The sequence below is a fragment of the Mauremys reevesii genome, linkage group 24 (assembly GCF_016161935.1).
Source record: "Mauremys reevesii isolate NIE-2019 linkage group 24, ASM1616193v1, whole genome shotgun sequence".
In the NCBI taxonomy this organism is placed as follows: domain Eukaryota; kingdom Metazoa; phylum Chordata; order Testudines; family Geoemydidae; genus Mauremys; species Mauremys reevesii.
The window spans coordinates 351,619-365,620 of NC_052646.1; the positions used below are offsets into that span (position 1 = coordinate 351,619).

The 14,002-nt window shown below is 42.7% G+C and overlaps 1 protein-coding gene across 6 annotated transcripts in view; it reads left to right on the forward strand.

Moving 5' to 3' along the window:
* ASH1L (ASH1 like histone lysine methyltransferase) overlaps positions 1 to 14,002 on the forward strand; it is a 154,342-nt gene that overhangs the window by 74,590 nt on the left and 65,750 nt on the right. For all 6 annotated transcript variants that reach the window (XR_005591038.1, XM_039512678.1, XM_039512676.1 and 3 more), the window contains exons 4-5: positions 6,424 to 6,525; positions 11,517 to 12,252. Coding sequence is in view for 5 of the 6 variants with exons in the window: in XM_039512678.1 (XP_039368612.1) it covers positions 6,424 to 6,525; positions 11,517 to 12,252 (838 nt within the window). In the remaining variant the exon portion in view is untranslated. The remainder of the gene's footprint in view (positions 1 to 6,423; positions 6,526 to 11,516; positions 12,253 to 14,002) is intronic.

Here is a 14,002-nt window from a genome sequence, read left to right on the forward strand (position 1 = left end):
ATCTACTGAAAAGTCTGATTTAGGGGATTCCTCTGGGAGGCACTCTAGAGGCAAAAAGTGGAGTCTGTTTGCATAAACCTCAAACTGCATAAATCTGTGTAGTGCAGCCAGCCTGATAATCCTCAGCACCTGCTCACCTTCATGGAGTGCAGCAGGGCAGATAATCCTCAGTGTCTGGTTCCATTGCTCACCTTCATGGAGGGCAGCAGGGCAAAAATCCTCAGTGACTTGTTCTCTTATTCAGCTTCATGGACTGTGACAGGGCAAATATTCCTCTGTACCTAGTTCTCCTGCTCACCTTCATGGAGTGCAGCCCAGGGTAATCCACCAACATTTAGCTCCCCTGCTCTCCTTCATAAAGTGCAGCATGGCAAATCAATGCAAAAAAGATCAAGCCAAAGACATATTCTGTTTCCTCTAGGCATTCGTACACACAACCCCACAAAGGAAATTCTCCCTGCTTAGGGGAGGAAGGCCAACACATCAGATCACATAACACATCCATCAGATCAATTCATAAAATACTGGGGGGAACCCTACACAAAGAATAGACTTTCAGGGAAAGTGTATTGTGAACTACATTTATCTCTGCAGATGCCTTAGACAGGCTACATATCTCTGGTCATGCACCCTGTGAATGTGTAATAGTAGAATAAGGATTTCTTGTCAGACCTAAAAACTGGAAAAGCATTAGGCTGTTGTCTTCAGCTGCCACTGCAGGTTGCCATGTCTTAAATATTGGATTGTCATTTTCAGCTGTTGCTGTGGATCACCAGGTCCTAATGTACTAGTTATTGCTCTTTTCCCACCATATCTTCTATCCCACATGTCCCCTGGACTTCATTCTATGAAGCCAGAAGGTTCCTCAGTATGCACCAGTCAAAATTTATCCTGGTGTCGCTACCAAAGATATGTGTGCCCTTTCCCCTGATGGTCAAGTACTCATAATTTCTAACTGGGAAAAAATTTTACCTGAAAGAGGGGCCTCCTCACTATACAGGCCCTTTGTAGGCAGCCAGGTCAAGGCAGGCATAATTTCAGCCTCCTTCAGGCATAAACACTATCAAGGGCATCTGTCCAGAAAGAATAAATATATAAGCAAAAGAGAACTGTTATCTAACACCCTAAGGCAGGGGTGGGCAAACTACGGCTTGCAGGCGACATCTGACCTGCCAGCCAATTTAATCTGGCCCTCAAGCTCCTTCTGGGGAGCAGGGTGTGGGGCTTGCCCCACTCCCACACTCCAGCTGGGGAGCGGGGTTGGGGGCCGCTCCGCGCAGCTCCTGGAAGCAGCAGCATGCCCCCCTTTGACTCCTACATTTAGGGTCAGCCAGGGGGCCTCACGCACTGCCCCCACCCCAAGCGCTGCCCCCGCAGCTACTATTGGCCGGGAGCTGCAGCCAATGGGAGCTGTAGAGGCAGCGCTTGGGGTGGGGGCAGCGCGCAGAGCCCCTTGGTTGACCTTAAACGTAGGAGCCGGAGGGGGCACATGCTGCTACTTCCAGGAGCTGCTTGAGGTAAGTGCCGCCCAGAGCCTGCATCCCTGAGCCCTAATCCCCTGCCCCAGCCCCACCATACAATTTCCATACCCAGATGTGGCCCTCGAACCAAAAAGTTTGCCCGCCCCTGCCCTAAGGGTATGTCTACACTGCAAAAAAAAGAAAAAGAAAAAACCCTGCGGTAGTGTGTCTCAGAGGCCAGGTCAACTGACTTGGGCTCCCGAGGCTTGCATTACCGGGCTACAAACAATGTGTAGACATTCCAACTTGGTTTGGAGCTTAAGCTTGAGACCCACCCTACTTGCCAGTTTCAGAACCCCAGCCCAAACGGGAACATCTACAGTGCTGGTTTTAGCCCCATTGTGCAAGCCCAAGTCAGTTGACCTAGGCTCTGAGATTCGCTGCTGCTGATTTTGCCATGCAGACATACCCTGTGTGCCCTGCAGTGCTAACATGGGTGGACAGTATGGCAAGTATGATCTCTGTCAACCAATTAAAACATTTGCACACAGGGGCGGCTCTAGGATTTGCGCTGCCCCAAGCACGGCGACACGCCGCAGGGGGTGCTCTGGCGGTCGCCGGTCCCGCGGCTCCGGTGGACCTCGTGCAGACATGCCTGCAGAGAGTCCACTGGTCCCGCGGCTCCGGTGGACCTCCCGCAGGCATGCCTGCGGATGCTCCACCGAAGCCGCGGGACCAGCGGACCCTCCGCAGGCACGTCTGCGGGAGGTCCACCGGAGCCGCGGGACCAGAGGACCCTCCGCAGGCATGCCTGCGGGAGGTCCACCGGATCGCCTGCCGCCCTCCCGCGGGACGCCGCCCCAAGCGCGCGCTGGGGTCTGGAGCCGGCCCTGTTTGCACAGCCTAGGAGGTTTTGCTTGAGAAGTAGTCAGGGCATACAGACAGCCATCCTACATCTCCTGCAAATGGGAGCAATTGAACCTGTCCCCATCTCTTCAGAAGAAAAAATGCCTTATTCCATATTGTTCCTCATTTAAAAAAAAAAAATCAGAAGGCTACACAGCACTTCTCAATGTCAGGTATCTCAACAGATTAAAAAATAAATAAATTCAAGATGGAGACCTTAAAATCCAGACTAACTGCCATCCACAGAGGGAACTGCATGATATCTGTAGATTTGAAGGATGCCTGTCTGAATGTCTGTGAGACTCAATTTGTCAGTCTCACAGATGCTCCTTCACCTTTGCTCTCAGAGCACATCATTACCGATACAAGTCCTTGCCATTTGGTTTGGCAACAGCACTGCAAGTGTTTACAAAAATGCTGCTAGTGTTAATATCAGCCATCAGAAAGGATGGGTTCCAGTCTACCCCTTTCTGGGTGACCTCCTTTTCTGAGCCTCATTCAGTCAGTCATGGATTGTACTATCAAAGCAATAAGGGCTGCAGAGCCATGGTTTTGTGAGAGTCAGTTTGCAGTCTCAGCATATTCACAGTCTGAGTGGGAACAGTAACTGTCCTCTACAAATTGCAGGAAACAAATGAGAAGCAGACCCATTTTATTAAAATGGTCAACTTCTCAAGGGGAGAGTATCCATTCATATGTTTCTGTCTCTGCTGGGATTAGTGATCTCCTATGTGGATATTCTTAGTGCATCACATGAGGCCACTACAGAACTTCATCTTATCCCTCCCTCAAATGTCTCTTATTCACTGCTCAACTAAGGTATATCATGCCAGGAGAATTCTCAGGTCATTCACGAAGGGACAGAGATTGTACAAGGAATCTAATCCAAACAATAACACAAGCATACCATAAACTGGGGAGAGCTCAGGGCAATCCATGATGGTCTCAAGGCTCTGCTCCCATCTCTGGACTTACCTCAAGTGCTGATCAAGATAGACAACAGCTCAGCTGTATCATGCATTAACAGATTAAGGGAACAAGGTCTACTCCTGTGAAGAGAAACTCACCTCCTGATGACTTGGGCAAAGGAGAATCTGCAGTCAATTCACTCTTTTCTTATCCAAGGCAAAATTGAATGCTACAGCCAACTAGCTCAAGAAGCAAAAGCTAGAACATCCAGAATGAAAACTGCGCCTTAGAGGTGTTTCATCTCCTGGTATAAAAATTATACTCTCTCAGCAATAGATCTGTTTGCCTCCCACCTGAATTGCATGGTTTCAGAGTCATTCTCTTACTGGTGGGATCACAGACGCAATGCAACAAATGCCTTGTTGCAAAGATGGCCAAAAGGGACTCTTGCATGCCTTCCCTCCCTTTTTCTGTCCTCCTCAGAATTCCACAGAAGATCAGGAGTGAAGCAGCACTGGTAATTCTGTTATCCCTATTCTGGCCAAGGAGGCCTTGGTTCTTTGATCCTCTTCACAGGGTACAGAGATCACTCATCTACCTTCCATCTAGAAGAGAGATGATATTACAAGAGCCAATCAAAATCCAGACAGTCTGAGACTAGCTGTATGGTTCTTGGACAGAGCCTCTTAAGTCAGAGGTAACTCAGAGAGGTAATATCCACAATTTTAGCTTCCAGAAATAAATCTACTCAGTGTATTCAAGGGCCTGGTTGAGCTTTAACCGTTGGTCCCAGGTCAAAGGTCTGACCCCTCCTCACCCCCTCCCACCTGTATTGGTACCACAGATTCTCACATATCTTCAGAATTGACTCAGGCCTGGCAGTTCAAACACAAAGATCAAGTTGCTGTTTTATCTAGTATCCCCTGTGCAGTAGACAACTCGTGAATTTTCATCATACCCAGTTATCCAGCATTTTTCTTATGAGAGCATCATCTCATTTACATCCTCCTGATGTGCATAAAGTTATTTTATGGGATCATACCTGGTTCTGAATGTTGTCATAGGGCCTCCATTTGACCCATTCGTGAAGGAGTCTAATTAATTTTTAACCATTTAAAATGGCTTTGTTTCATGAGAATTACATCTGTTTGTAGGGTGTTTGAGTTAGGAGCTCTTTTCCTGGAACTTCATTACTGCATGTTCTATAAGGCTAAAGTGATCCTCAGAACCAACCCTGTCTTCATAATCAAGATAAACTCCAAGCTCCCTAGAGCACAGGAAATTGTTCTTCCCTCTTTCTGTCAAGTGCTATCACACTCCAAAGAGAAATTGTGGCATACTTTGGATGTCTGCAGAGATCTCAAAGTATATATTCACTACAGAGCACAGGTCAGAATGGCAAACACTTTTTTTATGCTTTATTATCCACTGTTTAGAGGGAAAGAAGGCTTCAAATCCTCCCTTCCAGGTGGCTGAGATATTGTATCTCAGAGGCGTACAAGTCAAAAAGCCTAATTGCATTTTCCAATATCAGAGTTCACTGCCTCAGAGCCTAGGCAGCTTCATGGGCAGAAAGACCATGTGCCCCATACAAGAAAATCTGTAAACCAGCCACCTGGTCATCTGTTCATGCCACCTTTAAAATTCTACAAGTTGAACATCCAGTCATCATTTGATGCTGCCTTCAGTAGACGGTGCTCTTCATTGTAGTATCCTTGTAACTATTTGGAAAAGGTTATCCCCTTTCACCTCTGCGCATATCTGTATATAGTTCCCTTCCTGAGTGAACACTGCTATAAAATCCCAATGTCATGGATCTGGGGATCTCATTACATATAAGAAAAGGAAAATGTATCCATGTCTTACCTGAAAACTACCTTTCTTAGAATAATGAGGTCCACAGATTCAATCCACACTAAATGGGGTGTTAAGTGGGAAAAGATACTGACTTATTATTTGGCACTCAAAGTTAGTTATTAATTTAATTCCTTGCTCTGCAGAATTCCTTGTTCTGTTTAGGCTTAATGACTCATCTTCCTTACTGATATAGAGTGCTTCATTTTTCCTAGGCTATGGAAATGTCTCAACTGATGGTTTCTCGGAGGTTGCCCTGCTCTGCCATACCTGCCCTGCCTCTGATTGACAGGGTTGGTCTGCCTCCAAGGCTGCATAGAGCAGAGTACCCAATGTCCTTGGTCTGTGGCCCTCATTACTCCAAGAAAGGAAATATTCAGCTAAGACATGGATAAAGTTTGTTAAATATTTCACAGTCTCATGCAGGCAGCTCATTTATGTACGTTAGAACTGTAATATGGTTTAGATTATTATTACATATTATTTTTGGAGATCAAGTGCCAAATTTCTATGTGGTTCTCTACCCAGCCTCCTCTTGTGCCTGTGCATATAACGCATTGCACTTTGCAGATACAGATAACTCCACTCACACTTTAAATATTCAAACCCTTGTATGTACCCAGAGATGCAAGAATTCTTCTAATCTTGTTGACTTTCCTGCAAAGTGAGGTGTTGGGGGAGTGTGTATACTGTTGCTGATGTACAACCATGAGTTTAAAAGTCTTTAATCTGAATTACATATAGTAAAAGTTAGTTTAAATATAAAACAGCCCCCTCTATCTAGGGGCAGGTCTACACTAAGGGCGGGGGTCGAACTAGGGTATGCAAGTTCAGCTACGTGAATAGCGTAGCTGAATTCGAAGTACCCTAGTTCGAACTACTCACCCGTCCAGACGCCGCGGAATCGAAGTCCGCGGCTCCAAGGTCGACTCCGCCACCGCCTTTTGCAGTGGTGGAGTACTGGAGTCGACCGCGGCGCTTCCGGAGTTCGAACTATCGTGTCCAGATTAGACGCGATAGTTCGAACTCCGAGAAGTCGAACTCACCGCGTCGACCCGGCTGGTAAGTGTAGACTAGCCCTAGGAGGGTAGTGTTTATGATTGTCATTAACCATGGGACCTGAGAAACTCTGCCCTTCCCCACTTGCATGCCCCATACAAACAAGTGTTATTTCTGGTAAAAATTGTTATCCTGCTTTAAACATTTGACATCTGGAATGTGTTTCATTGGCATTTCTAGTTTTAAGTTAATTTAAGTTCTCTTGGGCTTTTGTTTTCCCTCCTCTGCTTTTCAGGCACCCTGCCAGCACAGGACAAGCCCTCCCAGAGACAGCCAGAGAGCACAAATTGCAGTCCTTCCAGGAAGAGATCTACTTCTGAGAGCACGTCTTCTACAGGCAAGTAATATTTGCTCTTCACCAAGGTTGTCAGGATAGATACTATGCTGAGGGCTGCACTACAATAGACAGGGAAGGCAGCAGTACGAGAGGAGACCTAACAGCACTAGTGCCTCTGCACACAGATGCTGGGCTCCCCCACCCCAATAGACGCTTTCAGTTGTGTCTCATGCCCTTTCTTTTAAAGCAGGAGTGACTTCTACAGTTAATGTTGCAAAACAGTTTCTATTGTAGCCCTTGCTTTTGATTGGGCCATTCTTCTGAGATACTATCATCTTTGGGTCTGGAATTGGCCATACCTGTTCTCTGCAAAGAGCCTATTTCCTTTAAAAAATAAATAAATAAATAAATAAAGAAGAGAAAAAAGGGAGCAGAACAAGATCGGCCATTATTAGTGAAAGAAGAGAGGAAAAAGTGCATTTTCCTTTACCAGACATAAGGATAGGGTGACCAGACAGCAAATGTGAAAAATCGGGACAGGGGTGGGAGGTAATAGGAGCCTGTATGAGAAAAAGACCCAAAAATCGGGACTGTCCCTATAAAATCAGGACATCTGGTCACCCTACATAAGGATGAGACAAAGACTTGACACTTCTCTCTCATCTCTATGTATACTTTCCCTCTGACTACAGAATAGTTCAGTAACATTTCTCCTGGAAGATACCAGTGAAGAATAATTCTGCTTATTGAAGTAAGGGGTATTGGAAAGTTTAATAAATCATGAGCAATGATGCAGCCTCAATCATCCTCTTCTCTGACCAACCATTCATGCACTCTCCTATGTGGGTAAAGTGCCCAGTCAAAATCTATAAAGTTACCACCCCTTCTTCAAAGCTCACCGCCTGCAGAATGCATATGGAAAACAGCAACGTGATAACATCTTGGCAGATGGCAAGGTGTGATCATTGCTACAGAATGCCTAAGAACTGTGCACATGCTATTGTATTTGTTACCCTGTCTCCCTGTTACCCTGGCTTGTTTGTCTCATCCACTTGTCACTTCTTGTGTTTTATATTATAAATAGGCTAGGGAGGATTAGATTTTTATTGGTAAATGTCAATTTGAGTGCACACACACACAAACCAACAACAAAAAATATTTCCACTGATATTAATCAAAATGTACAGATAGGCAAAGTAAGAAAAATACTTCATGAGAACTTGAGATTTTTAGTTAAGGATATTTACTTTGTCAATGTCATATGTCAACATATACAATTTGTCAATAATAATTATAAAGCTTTAAGGTTTTGAATCTCAGTGTTTACTGTTATTAAATAATTATTATCTGATCCCCCCCCCTCAATTTTCCACAACTGTGAAAATTTAAATAGATAAAAATAAAAAAAAAGCTTAAAAATAAACATTGATATTATCCATTGAAATCATAAAAAAATAAAAATAGAATTCTGCCAAGCCTCATAATAAGTTATTTGGGTAGTGTACTATCATTTATTGTATGCTTGTATAGTGCCTATCACAATGACTATATTTGTTAAAAAAATGAATATAATTGTTAAAAAATACGGTGGTGAGCACCTTGAAAATCCAAAAACAGACTATGTCAGTATGTAATTAGATTAGTAGTATGGCTGTTTTTTGCTGTGTGCACTTACGTAAACTGGTAGCATGGCCATATGCAGTTGATTGGCAGCATTCATTATCTGTTACAACATAAATTGGATTGGTGGCACAGCCACCAGTCATTGCAGAAATTGTTGTTCATTTTTATAATTTCCAAGGGTCCACAAGGTGCCAAGATTGTTCAGGTCCTTAATTTAACCAGAGAAATTTAAAGTTCTCTTTTTTTTAGCATATTCCTATACGGAGTGAAGATGTCCCATTTGACTGACTGACTGACTTTTTACATGTTCATTTTAAAGAGACAATTTAAAACAGTTAATTTAATCCACTGGCACAAGTCTGTGTGCAGGAAGATATTGGAAATTCAGGATGTCTCTTGTGAAAGAAGAGTGCAAATAGAAAACTGAATGGCAAATTTATCATCACCATAGAGATGAAGCTGTTAGAGCTTCTGATGTGACCATTTGTGTCTTTAAATTCTTTATAGATTGTGAGCACATTGTGTATTTCAATGTTTTTGTCATAGAAAGCATCTTTGTTACCAAGTGCTCTAGGCATGTATGACCAGTGCTGCAGCTGTCATTGGGATCATACATTTTGTCTGATCCTTTTTGGATTAGTTTCAAAACAGGAACACCAGTTCAAGGACAGGCCATCAAATGACACATCCGAAAATGTGTTGTGTTGTATAGTTTGATTATCTTCAGTTAGTGCAGCTGTTTACATAGCTCAGTTTACTAAACAGATGGTGTGCCTATAAGGAATCCCAGAGGCATTCCATTTCCTCAACATTTTTTATCTAAAACGTTGTAACAAAGGTAAGGATGATTTATTTGTTTTTAATATTGCATCTAAAATTGAAAGCAGACAGTGTGAATCTTCCCTTTGTTTCAGTGAGAATGAGGTTGCTGAGTTTACGAAGTGTTCACGGTTGACACTAATAGCTGTGACCTATCACATGTTCTTGTATTTCTTTCCAAACACTTTAAGAAGTGATTTGGTCATAAGAAGATTTTAGAAGTTGAATGGCCGATTCTTTCTCATTTAAGTTGCCTTCTATCTCTGAAAATTATTGTCACTTGTGTTTGTAGATTTATTAATTTGAGAACTCAGTAGTGTGTACATTTTCATTAATATTCTTTTTCTTGTCTTCTGAGTCTTTGACTTGGACTGGTGAACACAAACATTTATCTTAAACTGTCTGTGTCTTATCTGTCAACTAACGCAGTGGCTCTCAATCATTACAGACTACTGTACCCCTTTCAGGAATCTGATTTGTCTTGCGTACCCCAAGATTCACCTCACTTAAAAACTACTTGCTTACAAAATCAGACAAAAAAATACAAAAGTGTCACAGCACACTACTACTGAAAAATTGCTTATTTTCTAATTTTTACCATATAATTATAAAATAAACCAATTGGAATATAAATATTGTACTTATATTTCAGTGTGATACTTGAGCCTGTTTTTCACTTGTGAGACTTGTCATTCTAGGAGCCAGTGAAGCAACAGCAACTATTACGTTTTTCTCCACATCGAGTCTATTCCTACTCTCAGGGCCAGCATTGGGGGTGGCAAGCAGGGCATTTGCCTGGGGCCCCATGCCACAGGGGGATCCACAAAGTTAAGTTGCTTGGTCTTGGGCTTCAGCCCCAGGCCGGGAGGGCTCGGGCTTTGGCTTTCTGCCCTGGGTCCCAGCTAGTCTAACACCGGTCCTGGCGACCCCATGAAAACGAACTCATGACCCACTTTGGAGTCGCAACCCACAGTTTGAGAACTGCTGATATAGTATATAGAGCAGCATAAACAAGTCATTGTCTGTATGAAATCTTATTACTGACTTTGCTAGTGCTTTTATATAGTCTGTTGTAAAACTAGGCAAATATTTAGATGAGTTGATGTACCCTCTGGAAGACCTCTGTGTACCCCCAGAGGTACGTGTACCCCTCATTGAGAACCACTGAGCTAATGCACAATCTCCCTCCTGCCAGAAAATACAAACTTTGCTGACAGCAAAGCTTCATGGTGTCTTTCCTTTAAAAGTTATGCTTACACCAGAACACACTCTACTGTCTTACCATCCAGCCGTTTAAGTAGATGTAATCTCAATAATTGGCAATAATAACTGTAACATTTTGTAAATGCAAATGTGTAACTGAAATATATTTAGGAGAAGACTAAGAGCATTCCTTTTATTCCAGTGAGAGCAGAGTTTCTTCTAATAAATCTTATCTGTAAAAACCAACAGGACATCTTTGGGAAACAGCTCATTTGGAACAAATCCCTTCTTATACTGCATCAACAGCATGGCTGATCAGGAAACTTTCTCTTTCAAGTAACAGTGTGCAGATGAAGATGCAAAGCACATAGAATAGCCTTCACGTTGTTTAAAAAATTGGCTATGTTTGTTTCCTGTGTAAATGATCTTGCTGCTTTCTCTGGGTATTCCAGGTCATTTCCTTAATGCACAGTCAGTTTCATTAGCAGTATAGCTGATGATTTGAAATAGTGCTTAACATTTGATCAGCGTTTAAATTATGTGTTCACAGAATTTCTGAGACTGTTATTATTTGTATAGGAATTGATCTCACTGGGGAAAATTTGTTTCTGAACCCAACAATAGCAGTCCTTTTTCTCCAATGTTTGTGATCATGAGTCCTACCCCACTTACTCTCCAGGGCATCCTTGGTGTCCACGTTATTTTTCTTTTTTTTAATTCTAATATGTTGGATTCTGCAGGCAGTTCTGGAGACCAGATGCCAAATGCTGATCACCATCTAACCGGGGGGCGGGGGATGGCAACTATAATTATGATAATGGTTTGGACCAACTCCTTTCATGGTACTTTACAAACACATACAAAGACATGATCCCTACCCTGAAGAACTTACAATTCAAAGCCCCCAATCCTGAAAACACTTTCACACTTGAATTCATGTGCATAAGTATTTGCAGGATCAGAACATAAGAAGAAAAGTGGCATACTCTTAAGCACTTTACTGCTGCAGACTAATGCATCCTTTCAGGCTTTTCTTTAATTGACAATGTCTTTATCATTCTGCCGTGAAAGAAATAGAAGAGGGAAAAATAGGTGTGCTGATCTGCTTAGATCAAAGAGAAAAGAAAAATGTGAAAGAAATTCATAGAACAGAATGCAGGTATCCCTCTTACTTCCATCCCTAGTCCTCCTACCTAGTAAGACTCTGTTACAAAAACAAGTATCTTTACAATATGTAATTATTAGAAGCTCTATTATAAGAAATTAAAATTTGGCAATATCTCCTTAGTATTTTGAGATCAAGGGGGACATATAGCTATTGGAATTTGTTTTAAACCTGATAGAATTTAGTGATGATCATAACTAAAATCTGTTCTAGTATGCTTATGTTTATTTGTGTTTTCCAGTGGTTGGAATACCCACACGAGGAACAAAACTGGGGATTGCTGTAGATGATTCAGTGGATAGTTTACTGCAGCGCATGGCACAACATGACAGCCAGGCTGCACTGGACAAAACCATAGAAGCAGTCATTGCAAATGTATCTGTTCCACCTTCAGCTAGCCCTGGTCGAAACCACAACAGGGAGAGAAGCCTGGGAAAACAGGACAGTCTGTTAGTTCCTGCAGTTCCAAGTGACTCTTGCAATGATGGCATCTCACTTCTTTCAGACAGATTACCAAGCAGCTACTCCCCACATCATCTGAAGAGAAGTGTGGTTGAAGCTATGCAGCGACAGGCTAGAAAAATGTGTAGTTACAAGATCTTGGCAACCAAGAAAAATCTGGACCACGTCAATAAAATTCTAAAAGCCAAAAAGCTGCAAAGGCAGTCACGGACAGGGAATAACTTTGTGAAGCGCAAGCCAGGCAGGCCCCGGAAATACCCACTACAGGCTGTAGTTTCAATGCAGGCTTTCCAGGCAGCTCGGTTTGTCAGTCAGGAGTTAGAGGGAAGGAAAGAGAGCAACACTTTACACCTTGGACCTGATACTATCACAGATGTAATCGAGGCTGTAGTACAGAGTGTGAACTTGAATGCAGAGCACAGAAAAGGATGGAAGAGGAAGAGATGGCTTGCAGAGGAACAGGCCAGGAAAAGACAGAAGTCTGTACCAGAAGATGAGCAGGAGAGTAATAAAAGGTAATTCCTTTACATTTTTGTACCTTCAAAGAATAGACAATTGAAACCTGTAGGAAATGTGTTTCTCCAAAACTTCAACTATTCCAGTCCCCATCTCACATACACTGCTAGGTACATTTCTCTGACACAGGGGATCAATTCAGAAGGAATCAGCATATGCTAGTTTTAAGTTATAACTTCTTTTTTAATTTTGTTTTTTGTTAAAGTGAATTTGGTGTTCATTAAAAGTGCTAAATCAGTAGCCCTGAAGACCAAAGTACTTTTCTTCTCTGTACTACTCAGGGCAGCAGTAGCTCTGTAGGGAGAAAATTGGTAGATTTGTACTTAGGAGACCTAGGTTAAATTCCTGGTTCAGCCATGGACTTCTTGTGTAACCTTGGGCAAATGACTGAATGTGTGCTGTGCCTCAGATTTACAAATAGGGATAAAACTTGCCTCTGAGGATAAAATTAATTAATGCTTATGAGGCTCTCAGATATGATATAATGAAAGCCATATAAGTACCTAAATAGATAAATTTCCCATTCATTGCTCTATCAGTGTGCTTCAGCCTGGACCTGGTTAGGTTAGAAGGGAGTTAGTTGCCATGCAATGTCCATGGTATTTGATTTTTTACTTCTCTGTTGAGAATACCATAAAGGATGCAGTTGGGACGATGGGGTTTAAATTCATACCTGTTTGCTAGGAACTGAACTGAAACTAACTAATTTTATATAGGTACTGAAACAGCCTTTATAATCATAACCAGATTCTAAAGATTTTGGGCTAGATTTGAACTGAAGACCTAACCTGAGCCACCCAGTTCCTCAACCTTCATTATTACAATAGTTGACCTGTTTCACATGGTGTCAAATTATGGGCCTTCTATTACATGTGCTAACAGGGAAGAGAGTGTAGGGAGCAGTCATCCTCAAAATCAGTGCAGGGAGCAGCCATAATATGGCTTCTGGGAACTGGGTGGTTTGGGGTAGAGAGACCATATGCACTGCCAGCCGCACAAGTGGCCCAGAGAGTCCCTCGTGACAATAGAGCTGCGCTGGGCAGAACACGACTGCATCTTTGCGAATGTGTAGCAAAAGGCACCTCTCCTCACCCCCTGTGTGAAGCAAGCAGTGGCCAAGATTTTCAGAAGTAACTGGTGTTTGGGGTGCCTCAATATTGGGGTGCCCCAATATTAGGGTGCCCAATTTGAGAAAACTTAAAGGAACTTGATTTTCAGAAGTGGGGTGCCTAACACTTTATGAAAATCAGCCCTCTTTAAGGTATCTCAGATAGGATCTTTAAACTATTGAATATAACTCACCAAAATGAGAGGGCATCTAAAGTAATTCTAACATTCAGACTTGCAAACACTGGATACAGAAAATCTTGGTGAAACCTGTTCTCCCTCTGGGCTTGTGCTTCAGATGGAGCAATTAATGGAAATTATTTGTCTGACTCTTTGATTAGCAAAGAATATTTTTAGGCTATCATAATTATAGTTGACCGTTTGGGAGACAGAAAGGTTATAACGAAGATTGTCCCTACACCACCCAGTGAAGAAGTGAAAATAACAGTTCCATCATCATGGAGATCTTTGATTTGAATTTTGTTCAAGTGTGGCCAGGAGTGAATGTAACTTAAAGGACTTACCGGTACGCCGGAGTCCTGAGCAGGGGGGCAGGGCCTCAACCGGAAGAGATGGGGCCTTTAAATCCCCAGACCCTTTAAATCACCGCCCGAGCCCCATGGTAGTGGTAGCCACAGCGGC